At 55.5% G+C, this 20,661-nt stretch overlaps 1 protein-coding gene across 9 annotated transcripts; it reads left to right on the top strand.

Moving 5' to 3' along the window:
* The first annotated feature begins 429 nt into the window (after nt 1–429).
* On the top strand, nt 430–17,872 carry PDLIM7 (PDZ and LIM domain 7). Of its 9 annotated transcripts, none has more exons than XM_080673845.1 (13): nt 430–531; nt 1,469–1,575; nt 5,185–5,336; nt 5,416–5,446; nt 5,852–5,970; nt 6,614–6,750; nt 6,899–6,935; nt 7,891–7,952; nt 8,100–8,337; nt 9,273–9,453; nt 15,847–15,967; nt 17,267–17,382; nt 17,536–17,872. In XM_080673845.1, exons 2-13 carry the CDS (start codon nt 1,480–1,482, stop codon nt 17,620–17,622), a joined length of 1,377 nt encoding a protein of 458 aa, XP_080529971.1. In that variant the 5' UTR covers nt 430–531; nt 1,469–1,479; the 3' UTR covers nt 17,623–17,872. The 9 variants fall into 9 exon arrangements, with proteins under 9 accessions (XP_080529971.1, XP_080529973.1, XP_080529975.1 ...); XM_080673846.1 differs by lacking the exons at nt 430–531; nt 5,852–5,970 and adding exons at nt 748–825; nt 6,360–6,376; XM_080673844.1 differs by lacking the exon at nt 430–531 and adding an exon at nt 748–825.
* The last annotated feature ends 2,789 nt before the right edge of the window (nt 17,873–20,661 follow it).

Here is a 20,661-nt window from a genome sequence, read left to right as displayed (position 1 = left end):
CCCCCTCATAACTCCGCTACGATATCTGCCCCCCACCAAGTCCCTCCGATTTAGAAATTCTGGAGCCGCCGATGTCTGAGCCTTACCCCAACAATACCTGTCCTCACTGCGGCCCTGCGAAGCGGGTATTATTGTCCCATTTTTCCGAGGAGGAAATTAATGTTCAGAGACAATTGTCTCCGAAGGTTGCTTTTTTTTCACTCGGCCAGCGGGAGGCGCACGCTGCTGGGCGAGCGGCTTCGCGAAGCCAAGGCCCCACCCCACGGAGGGGACTTGGGCGGGCCGTGCTTTCCAGCTCAAAGCGTGATCGGACTTCGTGATTGGGCGAGGCGAAAGGATTGGGTGGGGCTTCCCGTGGCGGGAGAGGCCGCCTGTGGGAGTGGCTCTACTTGGGCGTGGCCTCAGACACCGCCCCTTTCCGTGGCCTCAAAGCGGGAGGCGGCTGCGGGGGCGGGGCCAGAACACGGCGGCCGATCCCAAGGCGGCTCTTTGGAGCCCGCCGTCGAGCAGTGCCCCGGTGGGGCAGAACAGGTACAGGCGGCTGCAGGGGCAGCTGGGGCTGGGTGAGGCAGGGACCAGGGGGCTTCTAGGGACCACAGAGGGCTTTAGTGGTCGTGGCCAGCGCTGAGCTTCCTCCCGCGGGCCCGGGCTCCTGCCCCTGCCCCCGCCCCCGCCCCCGCCTTCCTGCGGCGAAGCCGGCTGCGGCTAGGCAGATCGGCGCCTGCGCTGATTCCTGCCCCTGGGACTCGGTCGCAGCATAGGACTTGGGCGGGAGGCTAGGGGGAAACTGAGTCACATCTGGATGGTAGCAGGCCATTATGGAAGGTACCACCTCCACTGCGCTCCGGGATGAATTCCCTTACTGGCCACGCTTTGGGGTCCCAACCCCCACCAATCTCCGCCGAGATGGCGCCCCCGCCGCCTCCCCCTCCCTCCTTAGCGCCTAGAGATGTCCCATCATGGCTCCCAGGAGCCTCGACTAGTCCCGAAATGACTAGGACCCGCTCCAGCCGCCTCCCTTCCCACCCCTCCCCTTGAGTCCCGAGCCCCCGGGTGCTCCCTCCGCTGGCTCTGCACAGTGTCAGCTTACACGCCTTATATAGCCCGACCAGGCTTCAGCCGCGGCCTGCCTGCCGGGACCTGGGGGCGGGGGAGAGGAACGCCGGCCCCTGACTCACCCCACTGTCCGAGACTCCAAGTTGGCTTGGGGGAAGGTCGTGCCACTAGCTCTGGATGCAAAGAACTTCAAGCCTGGATGCTGGCTCTCCTCACCCTCCCAGTCCCTGGAGGAGGGGGCTTGCCCCTGTCTTTCCAGCAGCACAGCCAAATCTGACTAGGTGCTTGCCTACTGGTGACCTGGGTGTGCTCCGCGTCTGTCCCTGCCTGCCTGGCACCAGTCCAAGGCTGGTGTCCTGAGCTGTGCCTACCTGCCCTACCATGCGGGCTACTGACCTTTCTCTTCTTTCAGGGGCAGGCACCATGGATTCCTTCAAGGTGGTGCTGGAGGGACCAGCCCCTTGGGGCTTTCGGCTGCAAGGGGGCAAGGACTTCAATGTGCCCCTCTCCATCTCCCGGGTGAGCCTAGGTTGGGGGAGGGCTATCCCAGGAGTCTTTGGGTGTTCAGGTCTCCTGTGGTTGATGGAAGGAATTGGAGCCAGGGCCAAAAACCAGGAGGTGTCCAGGTCCAGAGGGGGGGCACTTGTTACAAGGACTACTAACTGGGTGGCTACTAGAAGAGGCTTCCCCAGCATTGCACTACCTGGTGCCATTCCACAAAGCTCCTGGGCCACCTCTGAGGCCCATTCTGCAGGAGGGGAGCCTGAGGTCTCTAGGAAGTGTGTAAGCTGCTTGAGGGAGCAATACAATACTTGTTGCCAGGCCCCAGGCAGGGTATTGACTGCAAGATCTCACTACAGCCTCATTGCCACCCAGGAAATAGCCATTATCACCTGTTTTTCAAGTGAGGGACCTCAGGGCTGAATTGGGAGGGCTCCTTTGGAGATTCCTTGGCCAAGCAGGGATTAGAATTCAGGCCCTGGGATGGCTGCAGTTTTTGTGGGTGGGTGGGTGGGGTTGTTTCTTCAGCCTATCTGAGGACTTCCATTCCCATCCACTGGTCCCATTCAGGCTGCAGTGGCCTTTGACCCCAAGTAGGTGTGGAATGGGTTCTAGGGTTCTAACTTCAGCTCCTGAGAGCCTGCCCTGGTAGGGGCGGGGTTTCAGGCTGGCTCCTCCCTGCGGCAGGGGGATTGCCTTATAAGCCCAAGAATGCAGCCCCACACTGGGATGAACAACTGGTGGCAGGCCTCTGCAGAGCCAAAAATGGCTGGCCTGGGTCTGGACCCCTGAACCACATGGGTGGCGGCCTCAGCTAGTGACCACCAGGCCATGGCTCCAGTTGTAGGGTCAATTGTGGTGTACAGAGAACAAACTTCCTGCCCAGGGACAGTGAGGCCAGCCCTTGGGCTGGTGTCTCTGACTGTGGTCTAGGGGTTATGAGGGGGTGGGGAATTTCTGTGCCCAATCCGCCTGCCCAGAGAGGCCCACCCAGGCACCCGGTGGACAGGCAGCTGTTGGCAGGAAGCCCAGGACAAGCACTGCCCAGAGGGGGTCAGAACGTTGTCCAGGCACTGCCCAGCCTGAGAGGGGCCGAAGGTGGAGTCTGTCTGTGGGTGTTGGGCTTGATGGCCAGGGCAGGGAGGTGGTCACTGTTTTTCCCACAAACCTTTCCTCGGTTTCCCCTGAAAACTGCCCTGCCAGTAGGGTAGCTAAGGGCAGTGGGCCTCCTATCATACACCCACCCCTATACAATCCTCAAGCCTTGCAGCCATGAAAGCCTGCCCTACATCCCCTCCCTGGAAAAGTGCTGGCCACTGTGGCTGAGGAGCCTTGGGTCTTAGTTTTTTCATTGGTGAGGATGGGTAGCATAGTAGCCTGGGGGTTGGACTTTCAGATGTGGCCTGTTGGGGGTGCTCTTGGCTCCTTTGTCAGCAGCCCTAGCATGTGGATGAGGCCACCAGTTAATCCCAGCCCCATATTGGACCTGGGCCCCAGTGAGTGGGTGGGTAGGTGGGTGGGTGGTCTTTTATGAGCTGGGCAGCCCTCTCCCTCTCCCCTGACCCCAGCATGGAGGGAAGAGGGAGGGGCTAGGGCTGGCTGTGGGCCCAGGCCTGGGAGATGAGGTAATGTCTGGGACTGGGGGGTTGGGCTGCTCAGTGGAGCCCTCAGGCTGACTCACCCCTTACCCCATGCAGTGTCCAGCCCCTCTGGCTCTTTTCCCCTCCTTGGTCCCTCTGGCATCCTTGCTTCTCTTTCCAGCCATCCCCCGCCCCCTTCCTGCCCTCCCAGCTCTCAGGCTTTTCTCGCCACCTCTCTGACCCCGCCCCTATCCCTCATGTGCTTCCTGTCCTCACTCCCACTGTTAGGAAGGAAGTTGTCCCAACTCTGGGAGCCAGCTGCTCCTGCCCACTCCAAGACCCCCACCTCAGGCTCAGTCCAAACCTCCCAGGAGCCAGCCCTGTGGGTAGGGAGTGGCTGGGCCAGGTTTCCCTTCTACTGACTCACCATGACCTTGAGTAAGTCACTTCCCTTCAGGGTGTTACTTCCCTGTGCCCATTGTAAGGGGCTAGATTGAACTAAAGGTGACAAGGAATCCAGGCTCCAAACCCAGCCAAGGAATCAGGGAGTTTTTCCAGGTAGGCTGACCTCTGAGTTGGGCCCCAACACTCACCAGAGTTGGCCTGGTGTAGGGGAGCCTTAGAGTAGGGTCTGGGCCCTACCTCCTGCTAGCTGGGCAACCTGAGGCAAGTTACTTAACCTCTCTGTTTTCCCATGTATGAAATGGGTATAATCTCAGACTCTTTTCACAGGGTTGTTGGAGGATTCAGTGTCAGTATGTGGCAATATTAGGTGCTCAATAAATGTAAGCTGTATTCTTACCACTTAGGTGAAGAAGGAGTTACCCATGTCTTACCCTTCAAACCTCCCAAGCATGAAACAGAACCATCAAACCATCTCTCCCTTATTCCAATGTTGTCAGTCTCTGCATCTGGTCTCTTTGCCTCCCCTTTCTCTGCTTCAACTCAGTTTATGTACCTGCACACCTGAGGAGCCTCCTGGGGCTTTGGGCAGCCTGTACTTTCCAAGCCCTCCAACCCCCAGCCGTGAAGTATGACTCTCCCTTCTAGTTATTCCCCTCAGAAGCCTGGTCTATGTTAGGCCCTTTGGCAGCTGGCCAGGCATCCTGGGAGCTTAGACCCATGAACAGCAGCACTGCACCTGTCTGGGTTGCTGCTGCTGGACTAGAAGGCTGGGAGGGCCCAGTGGGGTTTGTCAGGGCCACTTCTATCAGAGACCTGAGAAATAACCATACCCTAGGCCTTCAAACTGCTAATGGAACCTCCTAACCTCAAGGCCCAGTCCTGGTTCCTTCCCCCCACCTTGGAGGCCTTCATAAGTGGACTCTCACCCCCTGGCTAGAACACACCACTCCTGTCACCAAGACCCACCATTTCTCACAAGTCATCCCTGATGGTCTCAGCCCATGCTGGGTGACCCTTCCATCCTATTATTGCTCCTCATTTGCCACAGTAACCAGGGATCCCCAACCAGACCCCAAAGGATTAGGGAGAGGGTGAGTGGCAATTGAAGGGCTTGAGGTGGCACATTTATAGCCAAGAAGCCCCAGCTGACACCATGGGCCCCCTCAGGCATGCATTGTTCACTGGGAACCTGAAGACTATGGAGCCTATTCCTGGCTCTCAGGGGAGCCTGGCAGATCCCTGGTGGTGGCCCCAGCACCCTGTGTGCACAAGACGTCAGTGAGAGCACCCAGGGGCATCAGGGAGGAACTTGCTACATGCATAAGCCAAAGGACATGTCTGGTAGGTGGAACAGTCTGGGCAAGAAGCCAATTGGAGCTGAGAAGTTTGGGGTTTAACCTGAGGGTGGCAGCTTGTTGACATCATGGCAATCTCTAGACTGGGGAGGGTCATGGAGGTGAATAACTAAACTGGGTGATTGTGAAGCTCAGGTGAGCCCCACTCCTCCCAGATCTCTAGTATCCAGCAGCTGAATGAAGAGGCCTCTGGGTTCTGGAAGCGGGCAGCTTAGGCAGGCTGACCACTATTGGCCTCAGTTTGGTTGGCAGTCTTATGCTCTGGTGACCCTCCTCTCTCTCCATAGCTCACGCCTGGAGGCAAAGCTGCACAGGCTGGGGTAGCTGTTGGCGACTGGGTGCTGAGTATCGATGGCGAGAATGCTGGAGGCCTTACGCACATTGAAGCCCAAAACAAGATCCGAGCCTGTGGGGAGCACCTCAGCCTGGGTCTCAGCAGGTATAAGGGCTCTGACCCACCTGGCAGGTGAGTTGCCTTTGGTCATGGCTCTCTGTCACCCTTTCCTGTTCTCCTCCAGGGCCCAGCCGGCTCAGAGCAAACCTCGGAAGGTAGGCGACAGGGCCTGGGCCATCTGGGGTGGGGTGGGGTGGGATTGGACTCCCGGCTGGCCTGCTTTCCTTGCACAGCCGCCTCGGTACCCCCTTCCAAGGATAAGGGGCAGAAGCTGGAGCCTGGGAGAGTGTGGGGAACTGGGAGTTGGGTCAGGGCTACCCCATGCCTCTCTGCCTGTCTGTCCACAATACCTCTACCAGCTTGTGCTGCTAGCCGCACGGGTGGGCTGAAATCATTGCTCCCAAATGGGCCCCTTGGAACCTGAGTCACCCCTTCCACTAAAGCCTCATCCAGATGTGTAGGGGCAGGGCTGGAGCACCACTGTCCTCTCTGTACCGGGTTGGGGGGCACCGCTTCCGCAGCTCTGGCCCAGGTCCCCTCCCATTCCCCCCTCCGCCCAGGCCCTGGCCCCTGCCTCGGACCCCCCGCGGTACACCTTTGCACCCAGCACTTCCCTCAACAAGACAGCGCGGCCCTTCGGGGCGCCCCTGCTGGCTGACAGCACCCCACAGCAGAATGGGTATGTCAGTCTTGCCGGCCCACCACCCACCCCACCACCCACGCTAAGTCTACCTGCTAAGCCCACCCATTGCTGCTCTCTCTGCTCTGCACCCTAGCCCCACTGGCACTGTGCAGCAGTGACCCCTGGCGGCCGGGGCGGGACTGCAGGTTTAGGGTCCCTCTTAGGGTTATATGGCTGCTGCCCAGGCACTGCCCATACGGGAGTGCTAAGCCAGGCAGCGCCCCCTGCTGGCACCCCGGGGTTGGGGTGTGGTGTTGGGCCCACTGAGACTTAGACACTCAGTGCAGCCTTGCCCCTGGCCACTCTGACCCCATGCTATCTTTCTTCTTCCCATGTATCTGTCCCTTTTTTCCTTTACCTGTCCCATCTGTCTATTTCCTTCACAGGTGCAGACCCCTGACAAGTCAGTGAGCCCCCTCTGCTTGTCCCTCTCTTCCTTCCTGTTGGCATTCTGGGTGGTGGCCCCTTCCTACCCTGGCTCCCTCTCACTTATCTACCCTACCCCCTCATTCACCCAGCAAGGTCCTGGCCTTGCCCTTACCCACTCTCCCATCACTATAGCCCACATGCACAAATTCCGGGAGGGGCTACCCGTCTGGTCACTCCTGGCATGAGGTTCTGAGCCACACCCTCCCCACAGACAGCCGCTCCGACCGCTGGTCCCAGACGCCAGCAAGCAGCGGCTGATGGAGGACACGGAAGACTGGCGGCCACGGCCCGGGACGGGCCAATCCCGTTCCTTCCGCATCCTTGCCCACCTCACGGGCACCGAGTTCAGTAAGTGGCAGCCCAGGGCAGGGCAAACTCTCTTCCTGGCCCCCAGCTCAGTCAGACCTGGCTAGGCACCCTGTGATCCTTTGCCAGGGCTCAGGGCTGGGATGGCCCTCTGTCTTCTCTTGGTCAATGCCTGCCTCTGCTTTCTCAGTGCAAGACCCGGATGAGGAGCACCTGAAGAAGTCAAGGTAAAAGGACAGGCACCAGTCCCTCTTTCTCATCTGCTGCCTCTCCCATTCCAGCCACCACCCTGTGTCTGCTCCTGGGGATCCCCAGCCAGGGCTCTCCATTCTCCTTTCCTTCCTTCCTTCCTTCCTCCTTTTTTTTCTCCCTTCCATCTCTCCTTCCTTCGACTTCCTCCTCCTTCTCTCTCTGCCCCTCAGGGAAAAGTATGTCCTGGAGCTGCAGAGCCCACGCTACACCCGCCTCCGGGACTCGCACCACCAGCGCTCTGCCCACGTGCTCAACGTGCAGTCGTAGCCCGGCGCTGGCTGGCCAGCTGTCCTCTCTGCCTCTCTCTCTCTTCCTCCTGCCCAGGGCACCCCTGGTGCCTCCAGCTTTTGCCTACCTGGCCCACCTCTTTTCTGCTCCTGTACTGAGCCTCCTGCTGGCCTGGCCCTGGCTGCCCGCCTGGCATAGGGCCTGGCTTCATCTGCCACTGCCTTCCCTCTTTGCCCTCTGGTACTACTGTCTACCAGGTCTGTGCTGGCTTGGGCATGGAAATAAACACTCATTCCTCCTTTCTCTGCCTCTGTCTTTGTGGGCTTGGTTTGTATTTTGGGTGTGGGTTATTAGATTGTTTAGACCCAGTGTGGGCCCTGCCAGTCTGGGTCTTGGTGGGAGGTGGTACCTGACAAAGAGGGTCCTGCCTTCAGAGCTGAATTTTGGGGATGAGGAAGTCCCAAGAGCTGCCCTGGAAGCAAGATCCTTGCTCCACCTCCCAGCCCCGTACAACAGATAGGCCTGCTGAAACCTGGCTGGGAGAAGCTGCCTGACCCATCCCTACCCAGTGGGACCTGGAGTCCAGCCCAGCAGCTCGCATGTACCCAGGCATCTCCCATGGGCCCAACAGGACTGAGGTTGGGGGGTGGGGTCTTGTTAGGAGACCCAGCCGTGCAGTGCCTTGAATGGCAGATCTTGCAGCCAGGTGCCCAGGACAGAAGCCCCAGTCCCAGCCTCAGCTACATCCCAGGAACCTTGGCCTGGTGAGAGAGAGTGGGCTTGGACCTGGGGAAGGGTGGGTGGCCTCCAGGTTATGGGGGTGGTGGGTTCCTCCAAGCTGCCTTGGGTTCTATCCCTGTCATTTGGGGTCACTGGGCACCCCCCGGAGCCACTTTCCTTGGCCCTGGCAGGCCCTACCACCCCCAGCCCTACCAGCCGCCCACCCTGGGCTGTGGACCCTGCTTTTGCTGAGCGCTACGCCCCGGACAAGACAAGCACAGTGCTGACCCGGCACAGCCAGCCCGCCACACCCACGCCTCTGCAGAACCGCACCTCCATCGTGCAGGCGGCTGCTGGAGGGGGCACAGGAGGGGGCGGTGGCAGCAATGGCAAGACTCCTGTGTGCCACCAGTGCCACAAGGTCATCCGGTGGGTGCCCTGTTCCTTTCCTGTCCTGATGCCTTGTCCTAGTGTCTTTCTGACCGCTGCTCCCCCATCTGTCTCTCCACTCATTTCAGTTGCCATTGCACAGGATACAGATTCAGTTCCCATTTGGAGTGGGGGTAGGAACCTGACCTGGGTCCTCAGATTCTGAATCTTGCATCACTTTTCCCCTCCCCACATCAGTCTTTATCAGCGTCTGCCCCAGTGAAATGGAAGCAAGTGCCAGCGATGCATCAGAGCTCACCCATAGACTGGCTGTTCTCAGGCAGAGAAGGGCCTGCCCCTCCCAGCCCCTCTGCCTCTCTCCCTCCTATTTGCTTGGTCTCTACTTAGCCTCTGCTCTGCAGACAGGCCCGGGGCCCCTCCTTCTCTGCACTGCTCTCTGGGGTCCAACAGGATCCCAAACCTCCCCCCAGAATCAAAGTACCAGATTCTAGAGGCTTTCTAGTTCTCGGCTCCACCCCTGCTCTTGACTCCTGTCAGCTCTGATGCTCTGCAGAACATGGGACCTGTGGACCTCTCCCCAGGCCAGATAGAACAGGCAAGCAGAATAGCATCAGCTCAGGTACCCACTGGTCTTCAGGACTCAGGGACACTCTGGGCCTTCTGCCCTGCAGGGCCCCAGTTCCTCAGGCTCATCTCATTGGGCCCAAGCCAGCAGCCCCACCCAGTGTAACCCTCCTCCCTATTCCAGCACTGCCCCACTCATGTCATAAAGTGATACAGCTTCATTATTCTCCCTGTGTGACCGTGGGCAAGTCATCTCCCAAGCCTATTTTCTCCCTTCCTTGGGAAATGCAGAGAATGAACTTACCCTTCCAGGCTTCAGAATAGGTTTTCAGTAAACCCGCTTGGGCTTGGGCCAGGAGCTCCCACCTCATTTGTATGTCTCCCTCTCACTGCCCTCACCTCCCCCTCAGGGGCCGTTACCTGGTGGCACTGGGTCACGCGTACCACCCTGAGGAGTTTGTGTGCAGCCAGTGTGGGATGGTCCTTGAAGAGGGCGGCTTCTTCGAGGAGAAGGGTGCCATCTTCTGCCCACCCTGCTATGACATGCGCTACGCACCCAGCTGTGCCAAGTGCAAGAAAAAGATCACAGGCGTGAGTGGGGTTGGCAGGTGGGTGGGAAGGTGCGTCTGACCCTGTTGGCATTGAGGGGCTCTACCTGCATGAGCCCTTTCGATCCTTAGTAGCTTAATAAATGGGTTGCTCTGTTGGTTTCACTTTGCATTCCTTTTAACAGTGACCAGAATCCTACTCAAAAGGGCTTGAGCAAGAGTGTATTGGCTCAGCCCTGGCAGGTGTGTTCAGTGGTTAGAGCACCGCCCCATGCACCAAAGGGTTGTGGGTTCGATTCCTGATCAAGGGCAAGGGCACCTACCTGGGTTGCAGGTTTGATCCCTGGTCCCCAGTTGGATGTGTGCAGGAGGCAAACAATGGATGTTTCTCTCTCTCTCCCTTTCCCTCTTCCTAAAAATCAATGGAAAAAAATATCCTCTGGTGAGGATTAACAAAACAAAAAAAAGTGTATTGGCTCAAATAACTGGCAAGCCCAAGGGGTGCTAAATTTCAGGCCCAGTTGATGGCAGGTCCCGAGGTCATCAGGACTCTTCCTACTACTTGCCTCTATTTTCACTGTTGGCTTCATTCCCAGCTTGCTGTTCCCTAGAAGGCAGCAAAAATGGAGCCACAGCAGCTCCAGGTTACATCTCCAGCTTAGCACTGCAGAATGAACGTCAGCTTCACTTCTGGGCCAGTTGATGCATCAAGAGTGCCAGTGCTGCTGCTCATCGGCCTGGCTTGCATCACATGCCCATCTCTGACCCAAGCCCTGTGTCTCTGATTGGCCTGGTCTGGTGACACGGGTCCTGGAGCGGGAGTTGGCTGAGAATGGGGGAAGACTGGTTCCCTGAATTAAAACTAGCATAATGTTCCCCGAAGAAGGGAAGTACATGTGGGTCAGGTTGAAACAAGCTGTGGCTTTGGCATTGCACTTGGCTGCAATGACAGAAAAGCCCACTGCAGAGATTTAGGCAGAAGGGGTTATATTTAATCATAAAAATTGCAGGGCTGGAATAGCGGCTTAAGGATGCCTTTAGGCTTTTCCTGCCTTTTTGCTCCAAAATCCTTAGCCTATAGACGTTTGTCCCCAAACTTATCCTATCATGGTTGCTAGGTGACTGCAAGGCCCTGGCCTTATATTCTTTTTTTTTTTTTTAAATATATTTTATTGATATTTTACAGAGAGGAAGGGAGAGGGATAGAGAGCTAGAAACATCGATGAGAGAGAAACATCGATCAGCTGCCTCCTGCACACCTCCCACTGGGGATGTGCCCGCAACCAAGGTACATGCCCTTGACCGGAATCAAACCCGGGACCCCTCAGTCTGCAGGCCGACGCTCTATCCACTGAGCCAAACCAGTTTCGGCCCTGGCCTTATATTCTTGCTGCAGACAGGAAGGAGGCAGAAGGGCAAATGGTATTTTTTAAAAAATATATTTTATTGATTTTTTACAGAGAGGAAGGGAGAGGGATAGAGAGTTAGAAACATCGATGGGAGAGAAACATCAATCAGCTGCCTCTTGCACACCTCCTACTGGGGATGTGCCCGCAACCAAGGTACATGCCCTTGACCGGAATCGAACCTGGGACCCTTCAGTCTGCAGGCTGACGCTCTATCCACTGAGCCAAACCGGTCAGGGCGCAAATGGTATTTTTTTTTTAATGAAGTTTTGCCTTTTAACTCTGGAAGAAAAACCAGGAATGTGCATCTTTATCTCAGTAGTTAGAGCTGGGCACCTGGGCCACAGAGCAAACCCATAAGAGTGGAAGACAAAAGAGAAGGGGGTTATTTGTGACAGTCTTTTGAGGGGCTGTTCTAGAGTGTCTGCACCCCTAATGTATGAGAAAATGAAGCCTCTGAGAGATGACTTGGTGTGCTTGAAGGACACAGGACTATTGAGTGGCAAAGCCAGAAACTCACACTCAAAAACTTGTGATTCAAAATCTTAGTCTTACCACTGAGACTACACACACAGCATAGCCTGGCCAGGTTTCCTGCAGGGCAACCGAGCTGCCACTGGAGCTGGCTTGGGACTTAGGTCAGCACATGTCATGGCTAAGGGTGATGGGCTGCCTGACTTCCCCCATTAGTTCTCTTTGTTAAGTGTGGCAGTGAGCCCCATGCTGGGGACACCTTGTGAAGAGACAGGAGTTCACACTGGGAAAGGGAATGTGGAGGGTATCAGGCTGAAGGCAGAGCCAGGGAAAAGGGTACAGAACAAGCAGAGATGACAAGCTGAGGGGGTTACTGAAGTCCAGAAAGGAACAAGAGGCTTCACAAAGTGGGGTAACGAGTTGGGAACAGCCTCAGGGCCAGCTGACTCCAGCTTGGGCTCTTCTTGTCACTCATGCTTCTTATTTCTGGGTCCAGAGGCAGAGCTGCCACAGGTAGCCAGAGAGCTCTGTGGTGATACTCATATTATGTTACCTGCAAGTGTTAGAAAATTCAAAATGATAGCAGCTTATTTCTCACCTAAAAAAGTCCAGCCTGGCTGGTGTGGCTCTGTGGTTGAGTGTCGACCTATGAACCAGGAGGTCCCGGTTCGATTCCCGGTCGGGGCACATGCCCAGGTTGCAGGCTTGATCCCCAATGGGGGGTGTGTAAGAGATAGTAGATCAGTGATTCTCTTATCATTGATGTTTCTATCTCTCCCTCTCCTTTCTTCTCTCTGAAATAATTAAAAGCATATTTTTTTTTCAAGTCCAGAGGTGGGCAGCCCAGGACTGGTAGAAGGATCCAGGCTCCTAGATCTTGTTACTCAGCCATTGTCTGCACAGGTTTACTTACCACTTACAGCCCATGGCTTTGGGCCTCAGCCAAAATCTTCATGTTCCAGCCAGCATGACATTGGAAGGGAGGGAGGGATGGAAGGCCCATGTCAGCTGTCTTTAGAAGATGCTGCCACTCAGCCCTCTGCTTCCATCCTATTGGCCAGAACTCAGTCATATGACCCCACTGAGCTTCAAGGGAGGCAACAGTCCATGTGGGGCAGCCATGTGACCAGCAAAAAGAGGTTCCATCATTAGATGGGAGAATGGACATTATCACAATCGTCGTCATCATAGTGACAGTTCATGTGGCACTTACTGTGTGTAGGCATCCAGCTTCACAATCATATAAAGTCAGTTTGGTTATTTCTTTCTGATAGATGAGGGAATTTTGTCCAAGATCACAGCCATTTCCCTGCCAGAATAGGCCACCTCCATTTGACTCTTCTGGAAAATGGGCTGGATCCCAGGATCTCTTGAGCTGGGCATCTGGATTTTCTGCTGGCATTGCACTGCACTCTCCTCCTGCCCCCTCCCTCCAAGTCCTAGGTGGGCAGGTTTATCACCCAGGCCACAGATGAGGAGCTGAGGCTCACAGAACAGGCTGAATCTTGGGTTCTGGAGTGAGCTTTGATGGCAAACTCTGCTCCTGCCCTGGCCCAGGCTGGTGGTTCCACAGAGTGGCCCTGCAGCCTCAGCTTCCCCTCTTCTAGGGATTTCAGGGCCTGATAGACCCTAGGGAGCACCCTCACCTTCGATGGGATAGGAGGCTGACCTCCCCAACCTGCCATGGGCTGTGTACCCTGCCTGCGCCCAGTGCTGGAGACTTCCTGTCCTCAGAGCTCAGTGTGGAGAATGGGGAGAGGCACAGGGCAATTAAATTGTTCCAGAGGAGTTGGAGGGAAGCTCTGGAGGATGGGGGGGACACATTAGAAAGAACCCATTCTGATCTGGGACCCCATGCTCTCGAGGCTCACCACTCACGACCAGCCTCCCTGGATTACCCTGTGGTAATCCGGCCACAGGTGCTTGTCTCTCCCACCCCCCTCCCCTTCAGGGCCTTTGAACAGGTGTCCTCTGGCAGGAACACGAGCATTCTCTACCTCATTCTCATCTGGGACTCATGATTTTCTCAGGAACACCTTTCTTGATGCCCACCCTTCCCACCAGGCTAGACACTGCACAATTTACTCACTACCCCCAGTCCTTTTGTAACATGTCTTCCCCAGGTATGAACATGGGCTGGGACTGGGCTGTTTTATTCATGCTGTATTTTTAAATTTTTTAATATATTTTTATTTCAGAGAGGAATGGAGAGGGAGAGACAGAAACATCAATGATGACTGAATCATTGATCGGCTGCCTCCTATACGCCCCACACTTGGGATCCAGCTTGCAACCTGGGCATGTGCCCTGACGGGGAACTGAACCACAACTTCCTACTTCATAAGTTGATGCTCAACACCAGCTGGGCTGTTCACGCTTTATACTGTGCCCTTATGTAGGAGGTGGTCAGTAAACACTTGAAGGAGTGGCCTCTAACTTGAACTTAAAATGTGTAGGTTTTAGTTCAGCCAGTGTTGCTTAGTGGTTGAGTGTCAACCCATGAACCAGGAGGTTCTCGGTCAGAGTACTTGCCTGGATTGCTGGCTTGATCCCCAGCCAGGGTGTGCAGGAGGCAGCTGATCAGCGATTCTCATTAATGTTTCTCTGCCTCTCCCTTCCTCTCTCTGAAATCAATAAATAAATATAAAAATATATTTTTTAAAAATGGGTAGGAATTAGCTTAGGGAAGGATCAGGGACAGTGCTGCAGGCAGAAGGAATAGCTTGTGTTACAAGGCGACACCCGGGAAAGTGTGAGTTGAGGTGGAAGAGGTGGCAGGGGCTGTGTTAAGAGTTTGGAGCTGGGGGTGCTGGTGAGGTCAGGTGTGCCTCAGCAAGCCTCCCAGGCAGGGAGAGACACCTAGATGGGGGGTCGGGGGGGACTGAGGCTGCTGGGGTCAGGGGCTTGTGGGTGGGAGAAGCAGATTTAGGAAACTAGGGGTAAAATAGACAGTACTGCTCACAGGTCCTTGTGAATACCAGCAGAAGCCTGCCTTCCTGCCATGTACCCACTGGGCCCAGCTGTGGGCCCCCACATCCTGCTGGAGTCCCTGTCCTATCCTAGGCAGTGGGAAGAGCCAGCTTTGGAGTCAACCAGATGGGCACAAAACCCATTTCTGCCGTCTTTTGGGGGCATGTTGCTTTCTCTGGGCAGTGAGTCCTGCCCGGGGTGCTTGTGATGTGATGTAAGATGTGACATAGACATTGTGGAGGGCAGAGATGGTATATCTGAGACCTAGACGCTGGCCACACTCAGATATAGCTTGGTCCACACTCTTCCATTTTTATTTTATTATTTTTTTAAATCCTCATCTGAGGATATTTTTCCGTTGATTTTTAGAGAGCGTGGAAGAGAGGGGGAAAGACAGAAATATCGATATGAGAGAAACATTGATTGGTTGCCTCCTTACATGAGCCCTGATCAGGGCCCGGGCCAGGGTGGGAGGGGGGGGTGGGGTTGGGGGGAGGCAGGGGGAAGCCTGCAACCAAGATATATGCCCTTGCCCTAGCCGGTTTGGCTCAGTAGAGTGTTGGCCTGCAGACTAAAGGGTCCCAGGTTCGATTCCAGCCAAGGGCACATGCCTGGGTTGCCGGCTCAATCCCCCCCAGTAGGGGACGTGCAGGAGACAGCCAATCAATTATTTTCTCTCATCATTGATTTTTCTAACTATCTCTTTCCCTTCCTCTCTGAAATCAGTAAAAAATATATATTAAAAATAAAAAAGATACATGTCCTTGACTGGAATCGAACCTAGGACCCTTTGGTCTGCAGGCCGACGCTCTATCCACTGAACCAACCAGCTAGGCCACTCTTTCATTTTTAAATAAATGTATGAACCCATGTTATCAGAGTGGGCCTCATGGAGAAGGCGACATTTGAGCAGAAACTTGAAAGATACGAGGGCTGAACCTTGCAGATATGGTGGCAGAGCAATCCAGGCAGAGGGGGCAGCTGGTGTGAAGCCCCAAGATGGTGTGTGGTGCATTGCCCACAGGCGAGAGTCTGTGCAGAGGCAGCAGAGGGACAGGGGCTAGGCCTGCTGGCCTCTGGGCCCATCACAGGGCTCTGGCTTTTGCTCAGAGAAACGTGGAGCAGGCAGGGATTCTAGCAGGGGATGTGGCCTGGCTCAGGTTAACATCAGTCTGTAGGAACAGAGGGAGAAGTGCGGAGGCTGGTTTTATGGGGTACCTCGCCAGAGATGTCCAAGGCTCACACCCTGCATCAGGGAGGCTGTGAGCAGTGGTCAGGATCTGGATGCATCATGAAGGTGGGCCCAACAGGATTCCCTAGTGGACCTGATATAGGGTGTGAGAGGGCAATTTGGCCTGTGTAGGTGGAAGGATGAAGTTGCCAAAAATGGAAGTGAGGACAGCTGTGGGAGGAGCAGATTAGGGGTATGGAGATTGGGAGCCGAGATCAAATCAGATGCCAAGTCAGAGGCATAGTGGACATCACCAGGAGACCTCAGGGTAGGAGATAGGGAGTGGGAGGGAGATGTCACATTTACCGTGGGAAGGAGTGGGCTGAGCTGCCAGTTGACTGTTACCTCCTCCCAGGAAATCATGCATGCCCTGAAGATGACTTGGCACGTGCATTGCTTCACCTGCGCAGCCTGCAAGACACCCATTCGGAACAGGGCCTTCTACATGGAAGAAGGGGTGCCCTACTGTGAGCGAGGTAAGAAATAGGGAGGGCTGCCCAGCTGGTGTTGCTCAGTGGTTGAGCATTGACCCATGAACCAAGAAATCCCAGGTTCGATTCCCAGTTAGGGCACATGCCCGGGGTTGCCAGTTTGATCCCCGGTAGGGGGCGTGCAGGAGGTAGCCAATAGATGTGATGTTTCTTGTCGGTGTTTCTATCCCTCTCCCTTCTCTCTCTAAAATCAATAAAAATAGCCCTTGCTGGTTTGGCTCAGGGATAGAGCGTTGACTTGCAGACTGAAGGGTCCCAGGTTCGATTCTGGTCAAGGGCACATGCCCGGGTTGCAGGCTCAATCCCCAGTAGGGGGTGTGCAGGAGGCAGCCGATCGATGATTCTCTCATGTCATTGATGTTTCTATCTCTCTCTCCCTCTCCCTTCCTCTCTGAAATCAATAAAAATATCCTATATAATAAAGAGGTGATATGCAAATTAACCCTCACACCCTCACAAAGATGGCTGCCTACGACCAGGCCGGCAGGGAGGTTAGTGAGGGACGACCAAATGACTGAACAGCAGGCTGCGTGGGGCGACCAGGCTGGCAGGGGGGGCCGTGAGGGGCGACCAGGCTGGCGGGGGGGCAGTTGGGGGCTACCAGGCCAGCAGAGGAGGGCAGTTGGGGGCTACCAGGCCAGCAGAGGAGGGCAGTTAGGGGCGACCAGGCTGGCAGAGGGGGGCAGTTGGGGGTGACCAGGCCGGTAGGGGGGGCAGTAAGAAGTGATCAGGCCAGTGTGGGGGGGCAGTGAGGGGTGACCAGGCCGGCGGGGGGGGGGCAGTTGGGGGCGATTAGGCTGGCAGGGGGGCAGTTGGGGGCGACCAGGCTGGCAGGGAGGGGGCAGTTGGGGGCAACCTGGCTTGCAGTGGGGGGCAGTTAGCGGCGACCAGGCTGGCGTGGGGGGGGGCAGTTAGAGTGATCAGGCCGGCACACAGAGGCAGTGAGGGGCGATCAGGCTGGCAGGGAGGGACAGTTAGAGGCAACCAGCAGGCAGGCAGGTGAGCAATTGGGAGCCAGCAGTCCAGGATTGTGAGAGGGATGTCCGACTGGGCCTAAACCAGCAGTCAGACATCCCCCAAGGGGTCCCGGATTGGAGAGGGTGCAGGCTGGGCTGAGAGGACAAATTCCGTGCACCAGGCTTCTAGTATTTAAATAAATAAGTCAATAAAATCAATAAAAACATTTTTTAAAAAAGAAACAAGGGGCAGGGCCTGGTGAAAGGGGAGTGGCCAGTGCAGGTGAGAACCCAGCTCCTCCTTCCTCTCTGCCTCCATCCCTCCCAGACTATGAGAAGATGTTTGGCACAAAATGCCGAGGCTGTGACTTCAAGATCGACGCTGGGGACCGCTTCCTGGAGGCCCTGGGCTTCAGCTGGCATGACACGTGCTTTGTGTGTGCGGTGAGTGCCCCCTCAGTCTTGGGTTCCACCCCCAGCACCCTGTGGTCTTCACCAGCTTTCCTCCACTGCCTGCCTCTGGGATTCATGAGAGGTTGGGAAAGGGCTTCTCTGGCTACCCCTAACCCCAAATGACTAGACTCTGGCTGTCCCCAGATATGTCAGATCAACCTGGAAGGAAAGACTTTCTACTCCAAGAAGGACAAACCCCTTTGCAAGAGCCATGCCTTCTCCCACGTGTGAGCCCTTCCAGCCCACTGCTGCCTCTCCCTGCCCAGCTGAAGGGGTCACTGTTTCTGGAGTCATCCACCAGATTTCTGGGTAGGGTTGGCAAAGGTCACCCCAACCCCGACCCCTGGCCCGAGCCTGGGGTTCCCTGGGCCCTGCCTCACTTCCTTTATCTCCCTCACTCCCTCCACCACCATTGCACACGGTGCTGGCCACACCGGCCCTGTTCACATCCAGTGCCACAATAAACCTGTATCCAGTTGTGTGCTGTGTGCGCTTCCTCCCTGTGCATGAGGAATGGTGGGATTTGAGGCACATATCAGGGTAGAGATTAAGCTGGTTTTCTTAGGGCTAACCATCCTAGTGGTCCTTGTGATGGGGACAAGGAGGGCTCTTGGTCAGCCGGAGGAGAGGAATTCCATGTGCTAGGCCAAGGTACCCACAGAGGGGGAGGCGGGAACCTGCTCCAGCCTGGTGTGGAGGTCAGAGAAGAGTTGAAATGGGAGGCTTACTTCTGCCTGGTACCTTGGCACCTGGAGATTCTGGTGTTGGCCTTACCTATGTGGGGGCTCTTGCTTCTTACTGGTGCCCTCCTCCACCCTAGGGGGATTGTCATTGCTCCAGTCCTAAGCCTGGACTGGAAAGGGACTGGAGAGAGGGCCCAAACTAGGCCAGGACAATGGAGCATATCCATGACCACCTGTCCTTCAGGCTCCTTGGCATGAATATCTGAAGTTGGTGTTCTCAAAAACTTGGCCCCTCCCCTTTAAGAGTAGATAAGGGTCTGTTCTCTTGAGGACCCTGGGCAATGATTACAGGGCTTCCTGTGTTATTTTCGTGATGTCAGTGCCTGGCGCATAGTGGAAGGCCAAAAAATGTTTGTTGAGAGACTGAATGAGGTGCCTATGAAACATTTAGGAGACATTCAGGGAGCAGCTGAAGATTCAAGTCTGGATTCACCTCGGATTCAATTCTGGAATGAGTTTGGGACAGTCATCACAGATGATTCTGATTGATGCCTATGGATGGCTGGGAGCTGGACCCAGGCAGGTCTACCAAGAGAAAAGCAGGAGGGATATGGTTTTCTTTCAACATAGACATCCGTAGCATATTAAACAGTATCTCCCACTTCCACAGTGACATGTATTCTCTACCGTTTCTCTTGAGCCATAAAGCCCTCAGTCCACACTTGGTTTCCATGGATACAAGCGAGTAAGATCACAGGGGTGGATGGTGAGTGCTACTGGGAGTCCTCTGGGGAGAGGCTTCTCCCAGGCAGCCACCCTCAGCCTCAACCCAGGGCTGCCACGTGGTAATGCCGAGCTGTGGCCAGATCTGACAGTTGATTAACAGCACCCAGAGATTCAGACCTTTATGTGAAATCTGGTTTTTAATGTTGGCAACTAAGATTTCTTCTTAAAATCCTATTTAAAAAAATAATAAATGTGGGCCAAATGCAGTGTGAGGTCAGCCAGGGCCCCAGCATAGATAAGAGATAGAGCCCAAGAAGCACCAGCATCACAGCTCTGGACAGAGGAAGCAGGAGCCGCCAAAGACAAGAGCTGTGGGCCTGTATTCCTGGTGGCTCTGGTGCGGTGGCTGGGGCTGGGCAAGAGTGTTTCCAGAAACTGCCAACAGTGTCAAGCAGGCAGATAAGGCCAGGCGTCCAGAGGCATTTCGCAACAAGGTAACATTTAGCCAGATCAGTTTAGCTGAGAGCTGGGCCACTGCCTGGGTTAGAGGAACAAGGGGGAGGGGGGAGGATGTAGAAGGAGAGTGCAGACAGCTCTCTTAGAAGGCTAGGCTGTGGTGGCCAGGAGGACCACTCGCAGCCACTCACTCGGCTACGTGCCAAGAGGGGTGGAGGGAGGACACTGGGAAGGTGTCTGCCAAGGGAAGGTGGGAGAATGTAAGGGGAAAGTGAAGAGCAGAGAGCTAGGGACTGAATCTCAGAAAGAGGGCTCGCCTAGATGGAAGGAAGTAAAAACGAGCATGGGGTACCTGTTCTGAATGGTCACCTCTGCCAGCACCCATAGAGCAATCACTTAATTTCATCTAATCCTCACAATGCACTTAAGAGAAATCTCATTAATGTCGTGTTTCAGATAAGGGACCGGAGGCTCAGAGAAGGAAAGTGGCCTGTCCAAAGCCACCAGCCAGAATGGCCCAGGTCTGCAACACCAAGGATCAAAGGGTCTGCTCCTCACTGCACCTCAGGCTGTCCCCACCACAGAACTGCAGGGATCATAGTGTTCCAAAGCTGGATGCAGGCTGTGAGGCTGGGGGGATGGTGACTGGGAAATGTCCTGGTGTCAGGCAGGGGGGCCATTAGCACCCTTGGAGAGTTCACTCTCCCCAGCTGAGGGGGCAGAGCCCATGGCAGGGGTCTGAGTGGGCAACTAGAAAGACAGCCAGCAAGAGAGAGGCTTTTTCCAGCTCAGAGAGGCTGGAGCTCATTTGAAGTCAGCAGGAAGAGGCAGTAGAGGGCAAGCAACTGTTTCACCAGGGTACAGAGAACAGAGGCAGGAACTGATGATTCTGGTGCTGCCTCTTCAGTGCTGTGTGGCCTTGGTACACACACAAAATGCACACAACCCTGCGGACCCCTCCATGCGGCCATGCTACGGGAAGGGAGCTGAGGCCATGGGCTTAGAGGCGAGCCCCACGGCACAAAGGGAGCAGTAGCCACATTGAGTCCAAAGCCAACCCTGAGAGTGGAGGTGGGGCTCCTCCCCAATTGGTGGGGGGGCTAGAGTTCCAGGGGCGCTGAGGTGACAAGCAGAAGCTTGCTGGGAGCCTGAGGAGAACTTGGGAGGTGGGGGCATTGTGCAGGGGGGAGCCTGCAGTGGGGTCACTACAGTGCTCAGGGAGGGCACCAGGACTAGCCTGGGTGCCAATCAAAGCCTGGGGGACTAGAAGGTCAACTCACCTTGCCACTGACAAAAGTGACCATTACTTGGGGACTAAGTAGATCAGGAAGGACTCTTTCAACTGCAATTCGAACTAGTTTCATTAGAAACGGAGAATTTATCTCATTTAACTGAAAAGGTTAAT

Source organism: Plecotus auritus (assembly GCF_963455305.1).
Source record: "Plecotus auritus genome assembly, chromosome: 6".
NCBI lineage: Eukaryota > Metazoa > Chordata > Mammalia > Chiroptera > Vespertilionidae > Plecotus > Plecotus auritus.
Note: the sequence above shows the minus strand (reverse complement) of the source record. Positions and strands in the feature narration are given on the sequence as shown.

Bases quoted from the DNA above. Each gene is read 5' to 3' on its own strand.
- PDLIM7 (XM_080673844.1), top strand. The intron at 5,337-5,415 runs GTATAAGGGCTC...GTTCTCCTCCAG, and splicing joins CTCAGCCTGGGTCTCAGCAG to GGCCCAGCCGGCTCAGAGCA. The intron at 5,447-5,851 runs GTAGGCGACAGG...CCCTCCGCCCAG, and splicing joins CTCAGAGCAAACCTCGGAAG to GCCCTGGCCCCTGCCTCGGA.